General features: G+C 54.7%; 3 protein-coding genes across 4 annotated transcripts; all 3 read right to left on the bottom strand.

Moving 5' to 3' along the window:
• Positions 1-375: 375 nt before the first annotated feature.
• On the bottom strand, positions 376-2,142 carry CSF3 (colony stimulating factor 3). Its single transcript, XM_075036938.1, has 5 exons — positions 2,040-2,142; positions 1,551-1,720; positions 1,011-1,118; positions 732-878; positions 376-546 (listed from the first exon to the last, which is right to left on the bottom strand). The coding sequence occupies exons 1-5, from the start codon at positions 2,140-2,142 to the stop codon at positions 376-378; spliced, it is 699 nt and encodes a 232-aa protein (XP_074893039.1).
• A 2,669-nt stretch (positions 2,143-4,811) lies between these two features.
• Positions 4,812-9,424, bottom strand: PSMD3 (proteasome 26S subunit, non-ATPase 3). Its single transcript, XM_075036509.1, has 12 exons — positions 9,213-9,424; positions 8,342-8,532; positions 7,861-7,998; positions 7,495-7,631; positions 7,196-7,386; positions 6,898-7,001; positions 6,686-6,800; positions 6,326-6,445; positions 6,110-6,213; positions 5,637-5,792; positions 5,471-5,521; positions 4,812-5,336 (listed from the first exon to the last, which is right to left on the bottom strand). Exons 1-12 carry the CDS (start codon positions 9,376-9,378, stop codon positions 5,259-5,261), a joined length of 1,551 nt encoding a protein of 516 aa, XP_074892610.1. The 5' UTR covers positions 9,379-9,424; the 3' UTR covers positions 4,812-5,258.
• Positions 9,425-9,991: 567 nt separating this feature from the next.
• Positions 9,992-18,620, bottom strand: GSDMA (gasdermin A). Of its 2 annotated transcripts, XM_075036503.1 has the most exons (12): positions 18,576-18,620; positions 17,421-18,007; positions 17,025-17,163; positions 15,849-16,110; positions 15,474-15,684; positions 14,754-14,919; positions 14,008-14,101; positions 13,149-13,193; positions 12,720-12,874; positions 12,155-12,305; positions 11,422-11,495; positions 9,992-10,848 (listed from the first exon to the last, which is right to left on the bottom strand). In XM_075036503.1, the coding sequence occupies exons 4-12, from the start codon at positions 16,060-16,062 to the stop codon at positions 10,615-10,617; spliced, it is 1,344 nt and encodes a 447-aa protein (XP_074892604.1). In that variant the 5' UTR covers positions 16,063-16,110; positions 17,025-17,163; positions 17,421-18,007; positions 18,576-18,620; the 3' UTR covers positions 9,992-10,614. The 2 variants fall into 2 exon arrangements, with proteins under 2 accessions (XP_074892604.1, XP_074892605.1); XM_075036504.1 differs by lacking the exons at positions 17,025-17,163; positions 17,421-18,007; positions 18,576-18,620 and having other exon boundaries at positions 15,849-17,016.
• Between the last annotated feature and the right edge of the window lie 136 nt (positions 18,621-18,756).

The following is an 18,756-nucleotide window of genomic DNA, read 5'->3' as shown; positions in this document are numbered from 1 at the left end:
GACGGTTTCCCCTTGGCCAGGTGGGATGCTGCAGGGGTACCCGCAGCGCCTTGTGTGAGCCATGGGGAAACCGAGGCACACGCGGTGCCTGCGGCAGCTGCGGGGGCTCAGCCCAGCTCCCGAACCTCGTAGCAGAGATACGCTTTTGTTTAAATATTAAACAAGGGTGATGCTGCGCACAGATACCCGTGCACGGATGCCACCGCAGGGCTGGCTGCCCTGCTCGGGGACCGAGGGGCGGGGGAGCATCCCCAGCCAGATAAATATTAAATAGCGATAAATATTAAATAAGCAGAAAAGCCAGGCTCTCCCGGGGAAGGTCACTCAGGCTGGGACATAAATAAATAGGGTGCGGTGGTGGTGCAGGGCCAGGCATCAGAGGCGGGTGAGGTGCCGCAGCGCCCGGTACGCCGTCTCCAGGAACCGCTGGAAGTTGGCCAGGACGAAGAAGCCGCTGACCTGGTGGTGGAAGTGGGAGGACAAGGCGGGGAGGGGGCCCCGGCTTTCCGTGGGGTACGTCACCGTGGCCAGACCCAGGTCCTCCATCTGCAGCCGGGTAGAAGCAGAGGCGTCAGCTCCCGAACCGGGAACGCGGCAGCATCCCGGCAGTGCCTGCGGAGCTGGTGCGAGCCCAGGGATGCAGAGCCCCGTGTCCCCGCCGTGCCCTCCCCATCTCCCCGGGGATGCAGACCCTGTGCATGCCCACCCTGTCCCCCCCGTTCCCCCCTCACCTGCTGCTGGATGTTGGAGGAGAGGTTGGCAGCATCCAGCTGCAGGGTCTCCACCAGCCCGGTGTGCCCGGGCAGCAGTTCCCGGACGGCGGCGAGGGAGCCGTGGTAGACGCGGAGCCCGTCGCGGATCTGGCTGAAGCAGGCCTCCTGCGGGTGGGCACGGCGTGGTCAGCAGGGCTCGGCACGGCCACGGCGGGCTTCGGGCTGCCCCAAGCAGCGGTGAAGCCGTCGGGGCTGAGACCGGCCGACTCGTGGCAGGGGTGGGCTGCCAGCACTCACCGCCTGGAAGGTGCGGCTGTGGCACTGCTCCAGCGGCGCCTGTGTGATGCCCAGGTCCTGCCGCACCAGCAGCAGCTCTTCCTCCTTGCACAGCTGGAAAGTGTCGCACTGCGGCCGAGAGGGACGGGGTCGGGGCGGCCGCAGGACCCCGCCGCCCCCCGACACCCCATCCCGGGGATACGGGACCCCCCCTGAGCCCAGCCAGGAGGACGGAGGGGATGGGGTGGACCTGCCGCCCGGTGAGACGGGGATGGGACAAGAGCAAACCGCGGCGCGGCACGGCTGCCCCGGCCGCCGCGCGGCCCCGGGGAGGACCCCACGTGTCCCCGAGGGAGCAGCGGGGCTCTGCGTGGTCGCAGCCCCTGCGGGTGCCCCCGGCGCCCCGGACCCGAGCAGCGCAGCGGGGGGGCCGAGGCGCAGGGGACGCCACCGGCTCCCGGCCTCGCGGTGCCGATAAGGCCAGGGAGGGGAAGGTCACCTTATCGGTGACCCCGCAGCACCCACGGCCACCGTCCCCCCTCCGCCGTGCCCGGGACTCACCACCACGCGCTGCAGCGCGGCCACGTCCCCCTTGATCTTGCGGGTGAACTCGAGGTTCTTCTGCAGAAAGACCTGGAATCCGTGGTCTCCCGAGAGCTCGGCCAGCGGTGCCCCGTGCAGCGCCCGCCACGGCGCCCACAGCAACGTGCCCAGCAGCAGTGCCAGCGTGCCTGCGGGGACAGCGGCTCAGCGCCCGTCGCGGGGACGGCCCCGTCCCCAACCCAGCGCCGGGGTCTGGGCTCGGCAACCAGATGCTCCCCGGGGATGGCGGCACCAGCGCAGCCTGGGGAAGGGGCAGGGACCTCCCAAAAATAGGGAAGAGGGACCGTGCGCTCCCTGCGTCCCACCGGCCCCACGGGACCGGGACCACAGGGCAGCGGGCTGTGGGTGTGCAGGTGCAGCGGGCGCTGGGGTGCGGTGGGGGCTACAGGTAGAGTGGGTTTTATGGGTGCTGCGGGGCAAGTGGGTGCTGGGGCTGTGGGTACTCACGGGCGAGGGAGCACATGGTGTTCGGCTTGGTGTCTCCTCCTCTCTGCAAGCGCGGCCCCGGCCCAGCACAGCTCGCTCCTGCCCCGGTTCTGCGCGGCCTCATCGATCAGGGCATTTATAGCGGGTTCCGGGGATTCACACTGATGTGGCAACAGTGACGATTGCTTCATTGTCTTAATCACCAACATGCAAATCCTGGGAGCCGGGTGCTCCCAGCCGCTGCCCACACCTCGTCGCTTGCGGGGCTTTCCCGAGGCCGGTGGGCAGCGGTGCCCTTCGGTGCGGCGGCGGGTGCCCAGCGCGGCTCTGGCACCAGGATGGGTGCCGGAACGGTGCTGGTGGTGGTTTGGTGACTCATTAACCTGCTCGCAGGGCTCCCGCCTCACCAGCCGGGCTGGAAGGTGCCCAGCGCCGCAGGGTCACTTGTGGGTGACCAGGCAAGGGGACGGTGGCTTTTCACAGCCGGCGTCCCTCCGGGATCGTTGCCATCCCCAGCCCGCGTGTGGACATCTACCCCGCCGGCTGCCTGAGCCCCTCACCCCGGCGTCAGGGCGGGCACCGGCGGCATGACCTTCACGGTGGTGGGACCGGCTGGAGGTGGTCAAGGTGACACCCCATCCAGGCACCTGTCCAGGGCCCGTGGCACCCCAGCTCAGCACCTGGGGCCAGATCCTGCCCTGCTAGGTGTCATGGGGCCAGGCTGTGCTCACCATCCCCGTGTGCAGCACCGAGCACCCGGCTGTATCGGGGTCCTGACCCCCCCATGCCCCCCCCCCGCTCTGGCAACGGGCTGTCCCTGCCTGCCCCTTCGGGGAAGCGGCTGCAGGGCAGCCCCGGGAGCGGGGCTGGCTGCTCCCTCTCCTGCCATGCTGACGTGGGAATTTTGGCTTGTGCTGGTTCCCGCAAGTGCTTTCAGGATGATCTGCTGGGCCGGTGCCAGCTGGGCCGGTTCCTGGCCGGCACGGGCTGGACAAGGTGCAGGAGGCACCCGCTCAACCCACAGCCCAGCCCCAGGACCTGGAGGGTCCCAGCAGGGCAACCCTGAGGCAACCCTCTGCCAGGGGGTCTCACGCTGCCACACTGCCCCCCAGCCTGGGTCCCACCACTGCCCTCCTGCAGGGGACAGGGACCCCGTCCTTACATGCCACAGACCGTGGCGCACACCGGGATGGGCCGCACACCGGGATGGGCCGCACACCCGGTGGGGTACAGCCCACGGGGTACAGACGGCAGAGCCAACCCCAAGGCCCGGGAGTTGCTCCTGCCTCCAGCTGGAAAAGGAACACCCAGTGGCTGCAGCCAATCCGTGAGCACCACCCAGGGCCTCACCTGGTACGAGACAGGTGTTAACTCTGAAACCTAATGGTGACTTCCCTTCCCAGGACCTAGCAGCACTAAGTGTTCTGCCCTCAGGCTGTGTGAAAGGACCTCAGCAGTACAGCCTGTTGGTGGGATTTCCTGGGAGAAACCCCCCATGGCAGTGCATGTGCCCTCCCCGGAGCTGGGGGAAGCCAGGGCCCTTCTGGAGCGGGTGGCCATCAAGGGGGGGCTTAGCATGGTGTGCCTGAGTGCCTGTAGGATCACCCTGTTTCTCAGAGTGGAGCTGCCGTCTCAGCAGGTCAGTGCTTTCAAGAATTGGGGGGGAGGGGGGACGGGGATGTGAATCAGCGCCTGGTGGGGCCCAAAGCCCCCGTCAGCTTTCCAAGGAAGGAAGTGGTGGCCAGACCCGAAACCCTGTGGGTGTTGGGGCGCGGGCGGCAGAGCTGGCCTAGCACAACCCCCCCCGCCCCCGGCACTGGAGCTGCCCGGCTTGGCCCTGGGGACTGTCCTGGGCACCCGCCCCGCTGCGGTTCTGCCTCGTGGCCACTCTTCCTCTCTGCGGGGCCTGACTCGGGCACCCTTGGCCCCTTCTCGGCGTCTGCCAACAAGTGAGCGCTTCCAGGGTGTCCCTGGTGCTGGATTTGGCATCCCCAGCCACTGGCTGGGCTCTCGCCTTCCCTGCTCCGTCCTGGTCTGCTCCAGGGATCCCAGGGGTGGCTCTGGAGCAGGGACAGGCTCCATCCACCACCCTGGAGCAGACCCACACTTGACCCTCAGCCCCTGGCCGCCGGCCCAGCATGGGTGTGCTGGGAGATTCCCAGATTTCCCCAGAGAAGGAGCCCAGCTGGTCCGAGATGCTGCCAGCATCCACCCGGAAGGGCTGCGTATCCCCTATCCCCATCAATCAGCAGGGCTGGTGCCTGTGGGGCGGAGGGCGGGGGGACGACGATGGTGGGGCACAAGGAGGACACAGCCTGACCCCCCTGCCTTTCCCGGCAGGGTGAGGGGGTGGTGGGGCTCAGCCCTTTGCCCCATGTGCGTAACTGCGCATATAGCGCCGATGCCGGTAATCCCTGCTCTGGTCTTTGTCTGCAGCAGCAGAACAAAGCGGTTTTTGGGAAGGAGGATCCGCAGGCTGGAGCAGACGGCATCCGTTGGTGCCGGCCTGGGCGCTCCCTGCCTGGTCCTGCTGTTGCCATCGAGCCCCAAGTGCCCCCGGCTCAGCTCTGAGCTGGCCCACCGGTTCCGCAGCCCCCCGGCACCCCGTCCCTGAGCTGCCAGGACCGGTCCCAGCACCGCTGGGATGTTGGCTCCAGCCCCCCGGGGGTGCTCTGGGTCGGAGCTGGCCCCAGCTCTGGTCCCCGACCCTGGGGAGAGGAGCAAGATAACAGAAGTCAGCCCCACGCGCACTCGCAGTCACAACAACAAAGCCACGGCAGAAGCAGGCCAGGCTGGTGTTTTTCCAACTTTTATTTTAAAAGTCATAATTGAAGCTTAACAAAGTTTGACCCCATTATTGTTGCGAGAGCTGGGGGCACCCACAGTCACCACGGAGCCGTGCTCCTGCCCCCCGCCTGCCCTGGCCCTGTTTCCCCAGCAGCTCCCAATTCATGGGCTCGTCTGCGCCTCTGCCGGACTCAGCAACGACCGTGACCACAAGCAACCTTAAAAGAATGTTTGTTTATTGGGGAAGGAGGTTCCCGCCATGGGTGGCAGGAGATGGGAGAGCAGGGCCTGTGGCTGCGGGCCCAGGGAACCCCTGTGCCCCCCTCCCACAGTACAGACATGCAGGTATTTATAAAAGAAAGGCAGACGGGGGGACCGGGGCTGCGTGGGGGAGCTCCGCTCAGACAGCATCTTCCCCAGGGACAAATAAAAAAATACAGCCAGGCCAGAGGGTCACGGAAAACCGTCATCATCGTCCTCTGCCATCTCCTTAGCGAACTCCAGGTCCTGCTGCTCACGCTCCCGGCGCTCCTGGAAGGCAAAGGCAGAGGTTGGTGGCAGCTGGGGGACAGGAGCTGTGTCCTTCCCGTGGCGTCGGTGGCCACTGGGCTACAGTGCCAAGCGGTTTCTGGCAGCAGGCTGCAGCGACCCAGGTGAGATCTCACCTCTGCAGATTCCAAGTCCTTGTTGTAAGATTTGGGTGGGAACCTCATGGCCTGGAAACAAGAACGGAGAGGAGAAGCTCTGAGCTGAAAAACTCCTCAACTCTGCCCCACTGACTCCTTCAGCTGGGCCCTGCCAGCCCCTCGCCCAGGGACCTGCCGCGCTCACCTTGACGGACATGTTGTGGATGTCGAGGCAGAAAGAGATGCGCTGGTGAAATGCCAGCTGGGGCTCCCGGGTGGAGTAGATGTCGATCATTTCCTTCGACTGGACGTAGCCCTTCTCGTGATTAATGCTGGCCTCGATCACGCCGTCCCGAATGGCCTGCAAGCCGGAGGGCACGCGGTCAGGGCACCCGCTGTCTCCGAGGGCTGAGGCAGCAGTTTAGAGTGAAGGGAGGAGCTGGCTGCTGTGACAGGAGCGGTGGGCTCAGGACACAGCGCACAGGGAGGGGACTTGGTGCCCTGAGTGTCCCCAGCATCCCCTGGAGGGGCCTCAACCTGAAACCGGCAACTGCCCCAGGAAGGGAGTGCTGCAGGGACAGGGCAGAAGCAGTCGGGCAGGAGAGTGAGGCCAGCTGCCAGAACCAGGGGCTGTGGGCAGCCCGGGACCCAGAAGGATAGGACTTCATATGCAGCTACCTTGGCAACGATGAACTCCGCATCCTCTGGACTGTCCAGCTGCAGTTTCTGGGCAATATCCGCCAGGGAGATGCGAGAATAGGAGAGGCTGATCATACGGACACCTGTGGGGGAGGAATGAGAGTGGAGCCTCCCGGGCTGGGCAGCCCCGGGCCAGCCAAGCTGGTGGCATCAGCTGTGACGGGGTCCCCAACCACCACAGCGGCAGTCTCCTACCCGTCTTGATGACGTTGTGCCTCAGACGAATGATCAGGGTGTAGGTGCCGTCAGCCTGGAACTTGTCCCCAAACTGATCGAGGACTTGGTTGAATTTGGCCAGGTTCCCTGTCCTGACGGCTGGTGGAGAGAACGTGTTAATGGGGGAAGGAGCGAGGGCCGGGGCACGGTGGGGAAAGCGAGGCAGGGCTGACTCCCAGGCCTGCCATCTCCTTCTCCCCAAGTGGAGTCTGCAGCTGAGTGCCATCGAGGGGAGAGGAGAGAAATCCCCACTGCTCCCCAGCCTGGGGCTTCCCGCTCCCTCAAAGCGCCAGACATTGTTGTGAGGTACTGAATGCGGGCAGGAGCGGCCTGTCGTACCCTGAGTCAGGAGGAAGTAGGGCATGAGCGACCGCTTCAGGGAGGGTTGTCTGAACTGGAGCCTGTCCGGGATCTCCCCGAGCAGCAGTTCCACCACAATGAGCAGCTTGTGCACCTTGAGCAGAAAAAGACCATGAGTTCCTGCAGGCCCCAACCCTGAGGCAGCTTCCCCGGGAGGTACTGAACCCCAGAAGCTTCCCATCCCCACTCACTGTCTGCTTGAAGCCGACGGCTGTGTGCTGCGGTGCCTTCCGCAGGGCGTTCGTCATGGTCCTCCGCGCCTCCGAGTACTCCAGCTGGATGGCCTTGATACGCCCTGTGGTCACAGGGGGCAGAAGGCATTTGGAAAAGCCACCGAGTGAATCCAACTAGACCCACCCAGATGGGGCTTCAAATCCTGCCTGGAAGGCCCATCTCCAGCTGCTCAAACGGGTTCTCTGGGGAGCCAGAGCTCTTGACCTCAGGTGCAGGCCAGGCTGCCAGCACCATGCGGGACCCTCTGCATCTCACCTGTGTAATAGAGGTACCGAGCCCACTCGTTGTTGTTGGCCTGCTCGGGAAACACAGACTTGGAGACAAGCTTTTCTGCTTGGTCGTAGAGGTTGTAGTGAAGATAGTTCCTCAGCAGCAGGTTCAGGAGGGTGGCTTGCCCATCCGCATCATGGCGCAGCGTGGCTGTCCGTAGCCGGGCGTGCAGGAAGCTGGAGGAAAGGGAGAGAGCGTGTCAGGGAGGAGGAAAGAACCAGCCCTGCTCACCGGGGCACGTGGGACCAAGCTCAGGGACAGCCCGCATGCAGGACCCACCCTACCTCCTGACCACGTCGAGTTTATTCAGGAATTCGTAGATGCGGGAGTGGTAGTAATAACATTTTGCCACCACCAGGTCAAGGGCCCGGCGGTTTTGGGAACTGATCTTCTGCATCAGGTCGTCAGACACTTTCTGAGCCTGCAGGAGGGGAGCAGAGGTCAGAGCAGAGGGACTGCTGCCGGGAAGAGCAGAGAGACTGCCAGGGCTGTGGGACTGAGCCTGGGAGCTGCCTCCAAACACAGCTGCAACAAAGGGGAAAGTGTGGTGCCGCAGACAAGCAGGTCCCTGAGGCTCTCCAGACCCCATCTGGTGCAGGAGCACCACACAAAGAGCTCGGCTTCAGAACCAGCAGCTCAGCGAATCTCACCTCCGGATATCGCTTGCTGTTCATCAGGTAGATGACGAGAAGCAGTTGGAGGTAGGTCTCCACTTCTGGCAAGAGAGGGGCTGAGGCTGCCTTCCCTGTCCGTGGGCGAAACTGCAGCTCTGCTTCAGTGTCCATGGACTGGGGGGAGAGAGACGTGCTGGATCCCCATCCCGCCAGCGTCACTGCCGCCCGCAGCGAGGCCTGTCCCCAGCCTGTCCCCGGTGACAGCTCTGCTTGAGGTGTGAGAAGAGAGCCAGGCCAGGCTGCTGGCACTACAGTCCCATCCCTGCCAAGAGCTGCAGTGACCCATCTCATCTCATGTGCTCTCCCGAGCAGCTGGGCTGTGTGTCCCAAGTGTCTCCAAGCCCTTGCTGTTCCTGGTGCCCTCCCGCCCCGCACGGCTGCACTCCGGAGGCTCCTTGGTGTGCGAAAGGAGTCCCCTCCGCAGCCGGTCACCTCTCCCTATCCCCTGCCACTGTACCTCCTCCAGGAAGCCAAGGAGGAAATCCCGCACGGTGCTGTTGGAGGTGAAGAAGCCATTGATGGCTTTGTGAAGCACATTGGAGTTGAGTCGGCGGGAGGTGGAGGGCAGAGCCCGCAAGGCGCGCAGGACGTAACGCGGCTCCTTCCCCGACACAGCCTTCTCCAGCTGCTTCACGTGCTCCTTGATATCTGCGGGAGCAGAGGGGATGCACCATCAGCAGGCGTCTCCCAGAGGCCTCTGCCGAAGGACGCACCAGAGCAAAGCCGGTGCTGGGATCTCTCCGGGTACCAGGTGCCCCGTCCTGCTGCTGTCGGTCCCTCTGTCCGCTCGTGGGACTGGGGCTGTGCGGCCTCGGTGTCCCGAGTGACCTGACGCGACCCCGCGGTTGTCCCTGCTTGGAGCAAGGGGCTGGAAAAGACCCCTCCACAGGTTCCTTCCCCCTCGTTCCCCCTCCGGGCTCCAGCCTCTCTTTGCAGCCTCACGGGGTCCCACCGCAGCATTTCTGCAGCTCCCCCTGCCCCTCACAGGGACTCTCCCACGTCCCTTTCCCTTACAGCCCTCCCAGCTCCTTTACCCCACACTGATCCCCCCCATTCCCCTCCTCTGACACCCTTTCCAGTATCTCTCCCCCACATACACCCCCCCCCCACCTTCCTACCCTCACACTAGCCCCTCCTCTACAAGAATCCCCCCCCGGGCTCCCCACCCCCCTTCCTCCCCCAGCTCCGCCCTCCCCCCCCCCCCCCGGGGAGTCTCCCCCGAGGTGACCCCGGTCCCTCTCTCCCTCATAAACCCCCAACCGACACCCCCCTCCCCCAGATCCCCGTTACAGTGACCCCGCTCCTGTGTGCCCCCCCCCGCCCCTCACCCTCCAACGTGATGGCGTCAAGCTCCCGCTGCGGTTGCCGCTCCCCGGCCGTTTCGGCCGCCGCTGCCTCCTCCTGCATCTCCACGTCGGGGGGAGCGGGGGGCGGCCCGTCGGGGGGGGCCTTGGCCTTGTCGCCGCGGCGGCGGGACGCGCCCTCCTGCTTCATGGCCGGGCGCGCCGGGGCCGGCCGTGACACTGCAACAACCGCGGGGGACGCCGGGAGTCGCCAGGCTCGACTAGCCGCACCTTGCCTTAACCCGCCAGGCCCGCGCGATCGAGCGCCGAGCACGACACCTTCTCGGCTCTTTCCGAAGCGGCCGAAGAGCTCTCGGGTGTTTCCGGCCGCGCTCTCTCGGGTGTTTCCGCCGGACGCTCGGGTATTTCTGTCGGTGGCCGGGGTGTTCCCGCCCGTTGTCGCGCGCATGCGCAGGCGCTGCTGGCCTGCCGCCCTGAGGCGAGGTGCGAGGCCCGGGCTTCTGCCCCGGGGAGCGGCCGCTGTGCCCCCCCTCCCCACGTCCTTGAGGGGCTCGGAGCCAGGGCCAGGCTCCCCTTGTCGCTGCTGTCGAGCACGGCCAGACCCCTCGTGACAGCGGTGCCCTCGGTGACCGGCCAGGTGAGCGGCACTACCCCTTGCTGAGGGCACCCCCTTCCCCCAGGAGCCTGAGGGACCCTCCCAGGCCTCGGGTCTGCAGGGAGCCGGGCCTCCAGCACCGCTGGGTGACTGAAAATACCTGTAAACTTAAAAATTGCCTTTAAGAACGTCCAGTCATTCAGTAAGAAGTTATTCTCTTTATTTATAAAGCAGTCATCAAAGTATCTGTATCATTGTTCTGAAATGTTGTAGCTTATTTCTTGTTGCTGCTGGTGGGGTGTGTAATCTTGTGATGGAGGTGCTGTTTCACCAGGTGTGTGTCATTAAAATGCTGTGAGATCCCTCAGCTTTCTAACACTTCCCAGCTTACTGAGTCACATGTGAATCACAGGTGTGACCAGGGTAAGTGAATTATTGCCGAGTTATTCCTTTGTGCCTTACTGGCTGCATGAGTGGCTGTGTGCTAGCATGTTTTATGAGAACCAGGATCACACAAAGTGCAGCTGACAGGCTTACGATTATTTGGGCTGGTGGATTTTTCAGATGGCACTCTGCATTTGTATGGGGGGAATGAAAAATCAATTTTGGTATCTAGCTTCTGGCTTCTACAAGGAGTTTTCTTGCCTTAAGTCTGCTTTTCTTACTCATTTCAAAGCAGCACTCATCTGTGTAGAGTGAGTGGCTTTGAGGAATGCCTCGCCTATGTAGGGGTAAAGTCTGCAGAGAGAAACTGGCTTGCAGGAAGAGACTTTCAAATACATTATCGAGTGATTACCTTTAAATCCTCCCTAATGGGAGGACATGTATAACCTAATCTGAGTTACTCAAAAGATTGAGGACATATAGAGACACATACAGGGCTGCTATGGCCGAGAAGGCTTTTGTACAGACACCAGATCCGTCTTTTTGGAGCTTCACTCCGCTCATCTCGACCATTGCAATGGTTAATTTTTGTTCCCTCTCTTGTGAGAAGGAGAGCAAGCTGGCATCCACGCTGAAATGCTCCTCTCTGTCTTCTATGTCATGTTCCAAGATGCTCTCAACCTTCGCAGCAACAATAGAAAAAACAAAATCAGTATTTTAATGCTCCCTTCTGTGGAAGTCAAATAAGGAAATGATCTCTTTGACTTGTGAAGTGCTTTACTATCTTACAGGCACACTAAATAACCCACGTGTGGCACTTTTCACCCTGAAAGATTGTCATGCTCATGTATTCAGTTCCCAGTTTCTTGTGAATTAGTTATGTCCAAGAAATTAAAGTTGTAGTGTGTTTTTGTGGTGGTGTTTTGTTTTTTGTTTTTTTTTTTTTTACCTGGAGCCAAAGCAGCCAGAAAATTCTGACTACCATTTCAAGAAAAATGGTCGTCAGCTGTGTCCAATTTAATGTTTATTATCAGCAAAACAGTTGTTAGAATTCTCAGGTCTTGATGTTTTGGGGTGATTTCTTTCAAAGTGAGTATCTTGATCCCTGCCAAGTTTGAAGCAATTATTCCTTCCCTTCTTCCCAGTGTAAGTTGTGATACTGCTTCCTATATCATCACCTAAATGTTGCTTTACTTAAAATAACACTCCTCCTCCTTCTTCATTTTGAGCCAAATGCAATGCATGTTCTCTCACCAGCTTAAGCTGTTGGGACGCAATCTTCTCTTCCAAGGACTCTAGCAACAGCAGCAGCTGATCTTCCGTTAGCTCTGCAGAATTGAAACAGGTTTGTACCAAAAAAGCCCCACCACCAATGTTTTAGAGACAACTGGTGAGATATGAAGGGTGACCATCAACCGTCTTGCAGGGAATGCCTGTTTGGTCAAAAGTTCTTCAGATGTTTTAAGCTAAATTATTAGTGCAGCCTCCATGTGAGATGAATACAGTTGTTACTCTGGGTACAGATGATTCTCACATCAAGTATAGAGACCAAGGTGGGTGAGGAGGAGGCTCAAGCCATATTTTGTGGCAGCCTTGGGAAAAGAACCCTGGAATTTGCACTGCTCTTTCTGTAAGGTAATCTTGCCATCTTTACCCACATTTTAATTCTGACTTCAAGCCCTCTTTTCAAGGATCCCCTTGTTCACGCTGTTCCTGGACTGAGCGGTAATTCAGTGTCATGCGTCTGGCAGTTGCCGCTCTGCGACTCTACCACTGTCGCTGAACAGCAGCTGGTACGGACAGGTCTGTGCTCTCAGCATAAATCACCTTCATTCCCACAATCTAAGAAATTATTTCACATAAATCCTCTGCAAGTCTCTCGTGCTCTGTAAGCGTTCTATATTCTGCTAGTCTTGTTGGTAGGAATGCTTTTAATATATCCTGGTGCTACTGGATATCTCTTATTAAAATGGCCAGAAAGCCTTACCATCTAATGCATCGAGAGTGTAGGTGATTGCTTCTGCCAGCTTAAGGAGAAGATATCTTGAAGAATCCTGTAAGCAGCTCAACAGGTCTTTTAAGTCTGGGCTTTCTGTTTTCAGCTCACAACTACCGGTTTCATCAAGAACTGCTTCCATCTAGGGGGATAAGAAAAAGAAATGTCAGGATTTAAGAGAAGGGGGTGCTGATAGTCCCTTCCAGGCTAACTACAGAAGCATATGAACAGTCATGTAATATGTGTCTCTCCTCCTTAAGTCATTTATGAGGCTGTAATTGAGGCTTTAGCATTCACACCAGTGCCACTTAAGGACCGAATGTGAAATTTAAATGCTTTGATACCTTCAGGTAAATCTGCTAGGCTGTATTCAGGACATATTTCAGCAGTTGTCTCTGTCCTGAGCACCTTCTTTCTTTGTATGGTGATGGAGACCAGACAGATACACCAAGTGAAGGATTTTTGGATTGATAGTTGTGGCACAGGAGAGATGACTTCTGGGGCAAGAGATATGATCACGGATGTCTCTCCTGGCAGTAAGAAGAACTTTGCTTACTTTGTGGGTCAGCTCTTCAAAGAGGTTCCTGTCTCTCATCACAGCTTTGATGGCTTTTAAAAATACGACGAACAGATCAGAAGACAGGTTGGAGAAAATTTGACAAGTATCTTTAACTTCTACCTGCAGTCTGTGTAATTTTCCTTGTGAGGAACCTGAAAACCAGAAAGAGTCCAAATATGTCACTTCTGAAATAGTCAATCCCACAAGAAGTTCACTGGCACCCCTAAATTTAGAATTTGAAACATTTCTATGAATATTTTTTTAAAGTAATATGCAATTTCAAGTTGGACAGTTGTTGTGTCTCAGGTAATAGTACTATACAGTAAACATACCGCTTTTGGTGGTTTGTGTTTATCCTAAGAGATTCCATCTTGCCCAAAGGGGGTAAAAGTAGTGCAAGCGGAAGTAGTAAAATACATTGCTTACCATCAGATACAAACATATTGGAAGATTCTGGGAAATATTGAAGATCTGCAACAGAATAAAAAGGGCATTGCTGATTTAGAAAATACTTAAAGTATTTTTTTACCGGGGTGGTTTTTAAGTCTGAAGATACTGGTATCCCAGGTCTGAAATCTCATGTGCTAGTTGTAGGTCAGACTGGTGTTTGCACTCTTCTCCAGTGCATCTGTTTTCTTCCTGTTCATTTAAAACTCGTTATTACGAGACCTCATTCCCTGCTGTCATGTGCCTTGTGTTAGCATCTGTATGGGCCAGTAAGTGTGTTAAAATATGAGTAAATTAGAACGATAGCTTATACTCAGAAAGATCCATGCAGGCACGGGAAGCACAGAGCATAGGGGAAGTAAGCCAAATGTGACCTCTAAAATCCTGCAGCAGATTTTCTGGATCTCAGTCCTTTCTTTGCCTCTCCAGTGTAAGCGTCCTTTATGCCAGTCTTTCCACTGGAGGGTCAGCCATCCTGTTTTCTCCTTCACTTTTCTCTTCTGAGTAGTAAAAGAAAACAAACTCTGCTCTCTGTGCCGTTTTTCAACAGGAGTTCTGCAGTTCCTGAAATCTAGACCTGAGACTTCCAGTATCCCTCTTTCATTTCTTAATCAAACCCTCCTGAAATGGCATCTCTTTCCTGAGTAGCTCTTTTAACTTACATACTATGTATGGCCTTTTCCCAGGTAATTTCTGTCACTCACATTGCATGTGTTCATGTCCTTGCAAATGAACTAAGGGTGGCCGTGAGGCTGAATGATACTTCAGAAAATGTTTTTTCCTCTTCTGTCCGTTGTTTCCTGAACAGAGGAGTTGGTAGTTTCTGAAAGTTACTTACCCCATGATCCATCTGTAATGGTCAGCTGGATTGCCCTGAATGCCAAGGTGCAGCCCTTGGGTATAGTTATGCCTTGTCTGTTCTCTCGGGTGCCCTGGTCAATGAAAAAAAAATATCTGTTACTAGGTGTCCTGGTTTTGGCTGGGATAGAGTTAATTTTCTTTCTAGTAGCTGATACAGTGTTATATTTTGGATTTAGTATGAGAATAATGCTGATAACACACTGACGTTTTCAGTTATTGCTAAGTAGTGTTTATACCAAGTCAAGGATTTTTCAGCCTCTCATGCCCAGCCAGCAAGAAGGCTGGAGGGGCACAAGAAGTTGGGAAGGGACACAGCCAGGACAGCTGACACAAACTGGCCAAAGGGATATTCCATACCATGTGATGTCATGCCCAGTGTATAAACTGGGGGGAGTTAGTCTGGGGGGGGCAGAGTGCTGCTCAGGAGCTAACTGGTCGGCAAGTGGTGAGCAACTGCATTGTGCATCACTTGTTTTGTATATTCCAATTCTTCTATTATTGTATTTTTTTCTTAATTCCTTTCTGTCCTATTAAGCTGTCTTTATCTCAACCCATGAGTTTTACTTTTTTCCCCGATTTTCTCCCCCATCCCACTGGGTGGGGGGGAAGTGAGCGTGCGGCTGTGTGGTGCTTAGTTGCTGGCTGGGGTTAAACGACACTAGGCCTGGATAGTGTGCAGATGTTTGGGAAGGACTGACTCCTGAGCCTGAAGAGAAATCAAACCTTTGCACAAAACTTGGCGTAAAGCTGGGTCACGAAGCTCCCCTCTGCCTTAATGGTTTCCTCGTAGCTGGTCTCCTCTGAGGTTTCTAACGTTTCATGAACCACATATAAATTTTGGGTTTTTTTCTGTAGTTGTTGAATAAAGGAGTGATTCGCATTCATTTTTCTAAAAGAGAAAAAGGATGCAATATGCTGGCTGTTTTTCTGTGAGTTACAACAAAAGTACTGTAGTCTGCTCAGAGCCAGAAGCCTTACGCTTGCATCTTTTTTCACATTACATGAGTACATGTAAATATCACAATGTCAGGGGTTTCTGTGGGAAAAGGTGGCAGAAAATGGGCTACAATTCTTGCTGTCCTCAATGCGTTCCCCTTCTACATCTGAGAGGGACTGGGGTAGGGAGGCTGTGGCCTGGCAGGTCATACAGGTGATCTGTCCTGACCTATATGCTCCTTTGCAGGTACAAACCCCAAGAAAAGATGGCTTGAATCCACGTTGAGGTGTTCCTACTTTCTGAATTACAAAGAAATCTATAAGCATCACAAAGCTGTGTAAGGCATCTTTATCACCTCTTTCCTGTCCTCCAGAAGTATGCTAGTTAGGGACAATGGCATGCTCTCCGGTCTTAATCTTTGGTTTTGGCTGTTGAAGAACCATTGACCTAGCATGGGGTAGAGGAGGACGACCTGAGGGCATGTTCTCCCTTCGCGTCTGCCTTACCTTTCTGTTTTCAGTGCCTCGAGTTTTGGTATTGATATGTGGTTCTTCTCCAGCTTGATGGACCACTCTTTGGACAAGGAGGCAACTCCTTTCAGCTCTACACTTGCAGAGTCGACACGAAGGCTTAGATTCCCATCAACTCTGTCACTGATACTTTTTTTGACTGTAAATTGCCTTGAATCTTGACTGTCTCCCTTGGGAAAGAGGGACTCTGAAATAATTTGATGCATTAGCTTAAGCTTGATTGCACAGGCTCAATGTTTTTAACTGTTGCACACACAAGAAAGATGGAACATGGTAGAGTTCAGCCACAAATGATACAAATGCTTTGTGTATGGAAATTTTGAACTTAAGATTGATAAATGTGGGCTTTACCTGTGCTTCTATTGTCTTCTCCAGGCAGCAGCACGTCGTCGAGTGTGTACCATGTCTGTCTGTAGCAGGGAGATGGGTGGAATATGGCTTTTCTTTTTCTTTTCACTAGACAGAGGGGTCTGAAATGTTCATGGTCTAAGATGCTGTGAACCGGGACCAGGTCTCCTGTTGGATCCATTTGATTTGCTATGGATTTGGTGACTTTTTTAAACATTCTGCTGTGGCTGGATGAATTTTTGAACCAAAGCAAAGTGTACTTGTGCTTTAGGAAAGAGGCAAGACAAGTTAAGTTAAGCAAAATTACTTGAAGTACAAGCAGAAGGTTGCAACAAAATACGTTGCTTTAATAATTAAGAACTTTTCAAAATCGATAATAACACAAAAAAGCCTACATTAGTACAAGGACACAACTTTCACAGGATTCTTTATAGGGAAGTGTTTGGAGAGGTAGGGATACGAGCCCTGGCTTGCTAATAAGGCTTGTTTAGACTCATTCCCCTTTGCTGGTGAACTCCCAGATATCATGCGGACTGAGAACACAGCTAGCAGTTTTGGAGGATACTGATCTGCAGCACTGGAGTCTGTTACTCTTCTTTCAACTAAGATAGTTTGTTGTGTGTACCAGTACATAACATAATTTTCATTACTAAACTAGACATTGCTCCTTAACCTAGGACCTATGAGGGTCCTAAATGCTTTAACATCTTGTCCTGATGTAAGTTTAAAAAGAAAAAAGCTTGAGCAATTTCTTGCTTCAGTGTTTTCCCCGTGCATCTTGTTGCCTGGCGGACAGGAATGATTTAGCATTGTTTCGAAATAGAGCACTAGAAAAAGTGATTTTGTCAAAGCCTTACTGCAAGGAAGTGAAAGTGCTGAGATGTGAATTGTGGGTTGGGGTGGGGGGAAGTAGGAGAGCTTTTGTTCTATGGCAAATATCCCCCAAAATACAAAAAAATCATCCAGCACAACTACTTGGGTATGCCCTGCTGCTCTGCCTGTATCCCCCGCAGAGGAGAGCTGGGTGTTTGAGAGGCAGAAACAAAATCACTGTTGCTTTCCTGTTGCAGCTTTGTTTTTACTGCAAAGTTCCAGTTTTGCTTCTTGGTTCCGTTGGCATACGTAAGACATGATGGAGAAAAACTTTGAGCTACAAATGAAAAAACTTCCTGTACTTACTGAGAAGTGGGTAGATCTTTCCCCTCTTCTGCACCCTACTTCATCAAGTCTTGTTAGAGAAGAGACGCTGATCCCTGTTTACAGTTCAGATGAGCAGATGGGGGGGTTATCTTCCCTCTCCCTAATGTCCCACAGGGATCTGAAAAAAGGGATTGACTTAGTCCGATTCTTCCAGAAAGTAGGAAGACTGTCACATCACAAAGGATGGTGTGATGTACCCAATGGAGCTGCAGAAGGGAAAAAGTCTTGTGTGCTTAATGTGGGATCATTTGAGTAGTACTTAGGGGACTCATTCCCTTGGGAGACTTTAAAAAGGCAAAAACTACAACAAGGACACTTAACAGGCAGTTTGCTCCACCCCTTTTCTGTACCAAAAGCTCTTAAAAATGTACTTGCCTGTTTGTGGAAAGAATGGCTTCTCATCTACCGTCGGCGGGCAGTGTGCAATGTGCAGAGCAGTCCTCTGTGCTTCTGAAGTGATGGGGTCTCCTTAAAGCAGCGGGGCTGGGGAAATGCTCTCTCCCCGCCTTTCCGGACAGATGACGTGCAGAAACAGACTCCACAATCAGTGAGATTGTAAAGTAGGTGTGTTTCTTCAGCGCTGGGCAGCATGGGGGGTAGTCCCACCAAAGTCGTGTGCGCCTGACTCGGCAGCTCACTTTAAATTTATACAATCAAGTGTTACATATGCATAGAGTTTTGCAATACGCCTATACATAGGCATGACCTATCCCCGCTTCATATTAAAATTAGTTCCATGAAGTCATTTCCCTAAGTTCCTCCCAACTGCACCTGTGTAAGTGCCTCCTTATGGTGGTGGTTGTGGGTGGTGAAGATGAAGGCTGTATGTCTTCTTTGTGGTGAACTTTTAACCTTCTGTCCCTGCTGCAGACTCAGTTGCTCCTTGGCATTTATCCAAATCACAAGGTTGGTCTTGGCTGGTTGTTGGGGTCCTCCTGCTTCTTACCAGGAACTATCTCTTGCTTTAGTTAGTTTCAACAATGTAAACGTTAAACATCATTTCCTCATTGCCTTGGGCTATGTCTACTTCTACTGAAATTCCTTTAACTTCGTTACAAGCTAGATTAAACAGTTCCAATCTACATCCATATCTACTAAGATTCCCTTAACTCCCCTTCTCTCACAGAGATCTGGAAACATCTGCTAAATTAGGGTGCAAAAAGCCTATTGCATAATTCTTCCTCCAAAAAGTTTCAGTCATTGATCTGAGTCAACCTGTCATATCTGTTACCGTGGCTGCAGCTAACTTGAACTTGTTCTACAGATATATCATTCCTATAAGATTTGTTTGATTTCTAGGGTGGTTCTGGTTTTCCTTTATACTTCTGATCTGTTCGGATGGGGAACAGTGTGTTCTGGTTTAGGTGGATTTCACTAAACCTGTGAGAAAGCTAAATAATCGGGTGTGGTGTAGACAAGGGGACAGTATTACATTTCTGGAGGTACTTTTATTAACTTTTTTTGAGGGGTGATACACATACATTCACATGCTCTATGGCTTCTTAGTAGCAGAGGGTTTGTATGACTTACTGGTGTGCTGCCCTGCAAAGGGATCCATGCAGGGGGCTGCAAGGTATTTGCTTCACTGCAGTCAATCACTTGGTGGCCTTGGAATTGCCATATAGTATTCATTTGCTGTGCTGCTTTAAAAGCAAAACCTGCCCATGTAAAACTTCAAGGAATCAAACACAAGTTTTTACATGAATACTTA

The sequence above is a fragment of the Buteo buteo genome, chromosome 9 (assembly GCF_964188355.1).
Source record: "Buteo buteo chromosome 9, bButBut1.hap1.1, whole genome shotgun sequence".
NCBI classification, from domain to species: Eukaryota; Metazoa; Chordata; class Aves; order Accipitriformes; family Accipitridae; genus Buteo; species Buteo buteo.
The sequence above is the reverse complement of the archived record's forward strand: the minus strand, read 5'-3'. Positions and strand labels throughout refer to the sequence as shown.

What these genes read in the sequence shown, in the direction of transcription:
- PSMD3 (XM_075036509.1), bottom strand. Translation starts at nt 9,378, where the DNA reads ATGAAGCAGGAGGGCGCGTCCCGCCGCCGCGGCGACAAGGCCAAGGCC. An exon ending in AAACTCGACGTGGTCAGGAG is followed by an intron (nt 7,387 to 7,494) that starts GTAGGGTGGGTC and finishes CCTTTCCTCCAG; the next exon opens with CTTCCTGCACGCCCGGCTAC. An exon ending in AGGACTTGGAATCTGCAGAG is followed by an intron (nt 5,337 to 5,470) that starts GTGAGATCTCAC and finishes TTTGCCTTCCAG; the next exon opens with GAGCGCCGGGAGCGTGAGCA.
- CSF3 (XM_075036938.1), bottom strand. Translation starts at nt 2,142, where the DNA reads ATGAGGCCGCGCAGAACCGGGGCAGGAGCGAGCTGTGCTGGGCCGGGG. An exon ending in CACCATGTGCTCCCTCGCCC is followed by an intron (nt 1,721 to 2,039) that starts GTGAGTACCCAC and finishes CTGTCCCCGCAG; the next exon opens with GCACGCTGGCACTGCTGCTG. An exon ending in CCTCCAACATCCAGCAGCAG is followed by an intron (nt 547 to 731) that starts GTGAGGGGGGAA and finishes ACCCGGCTGCAG; the next exon opens with ATGGAGGACCTGGGTCTGGC.
- GSDMA (XM_075036503.1), bottom strand. Translation starts at nt 16,062, where the DNA reads ATGTTTAAAAAAGTCACCAAATCCATAGCAAATCAAATGGATCCAACA. An exon ending in ACGCCAAGTTTTGTGCAAAG is followed by an intron (nt 14,102 to 14,753) that starts GTTTGATTTCTC and finishes TTCATTGACCAG; the next exon opens with GGCACCCGAGAGAACAGACA. An exon ending in CAATATGTTTGTATCTGATG is followed by an intron (nt 12,875 to 13,148) that starts GTAAGCAATGTA and finishes TCTGGTTTTCAG; the next exon opens with GTTCCTCACAAGGAAAATTA.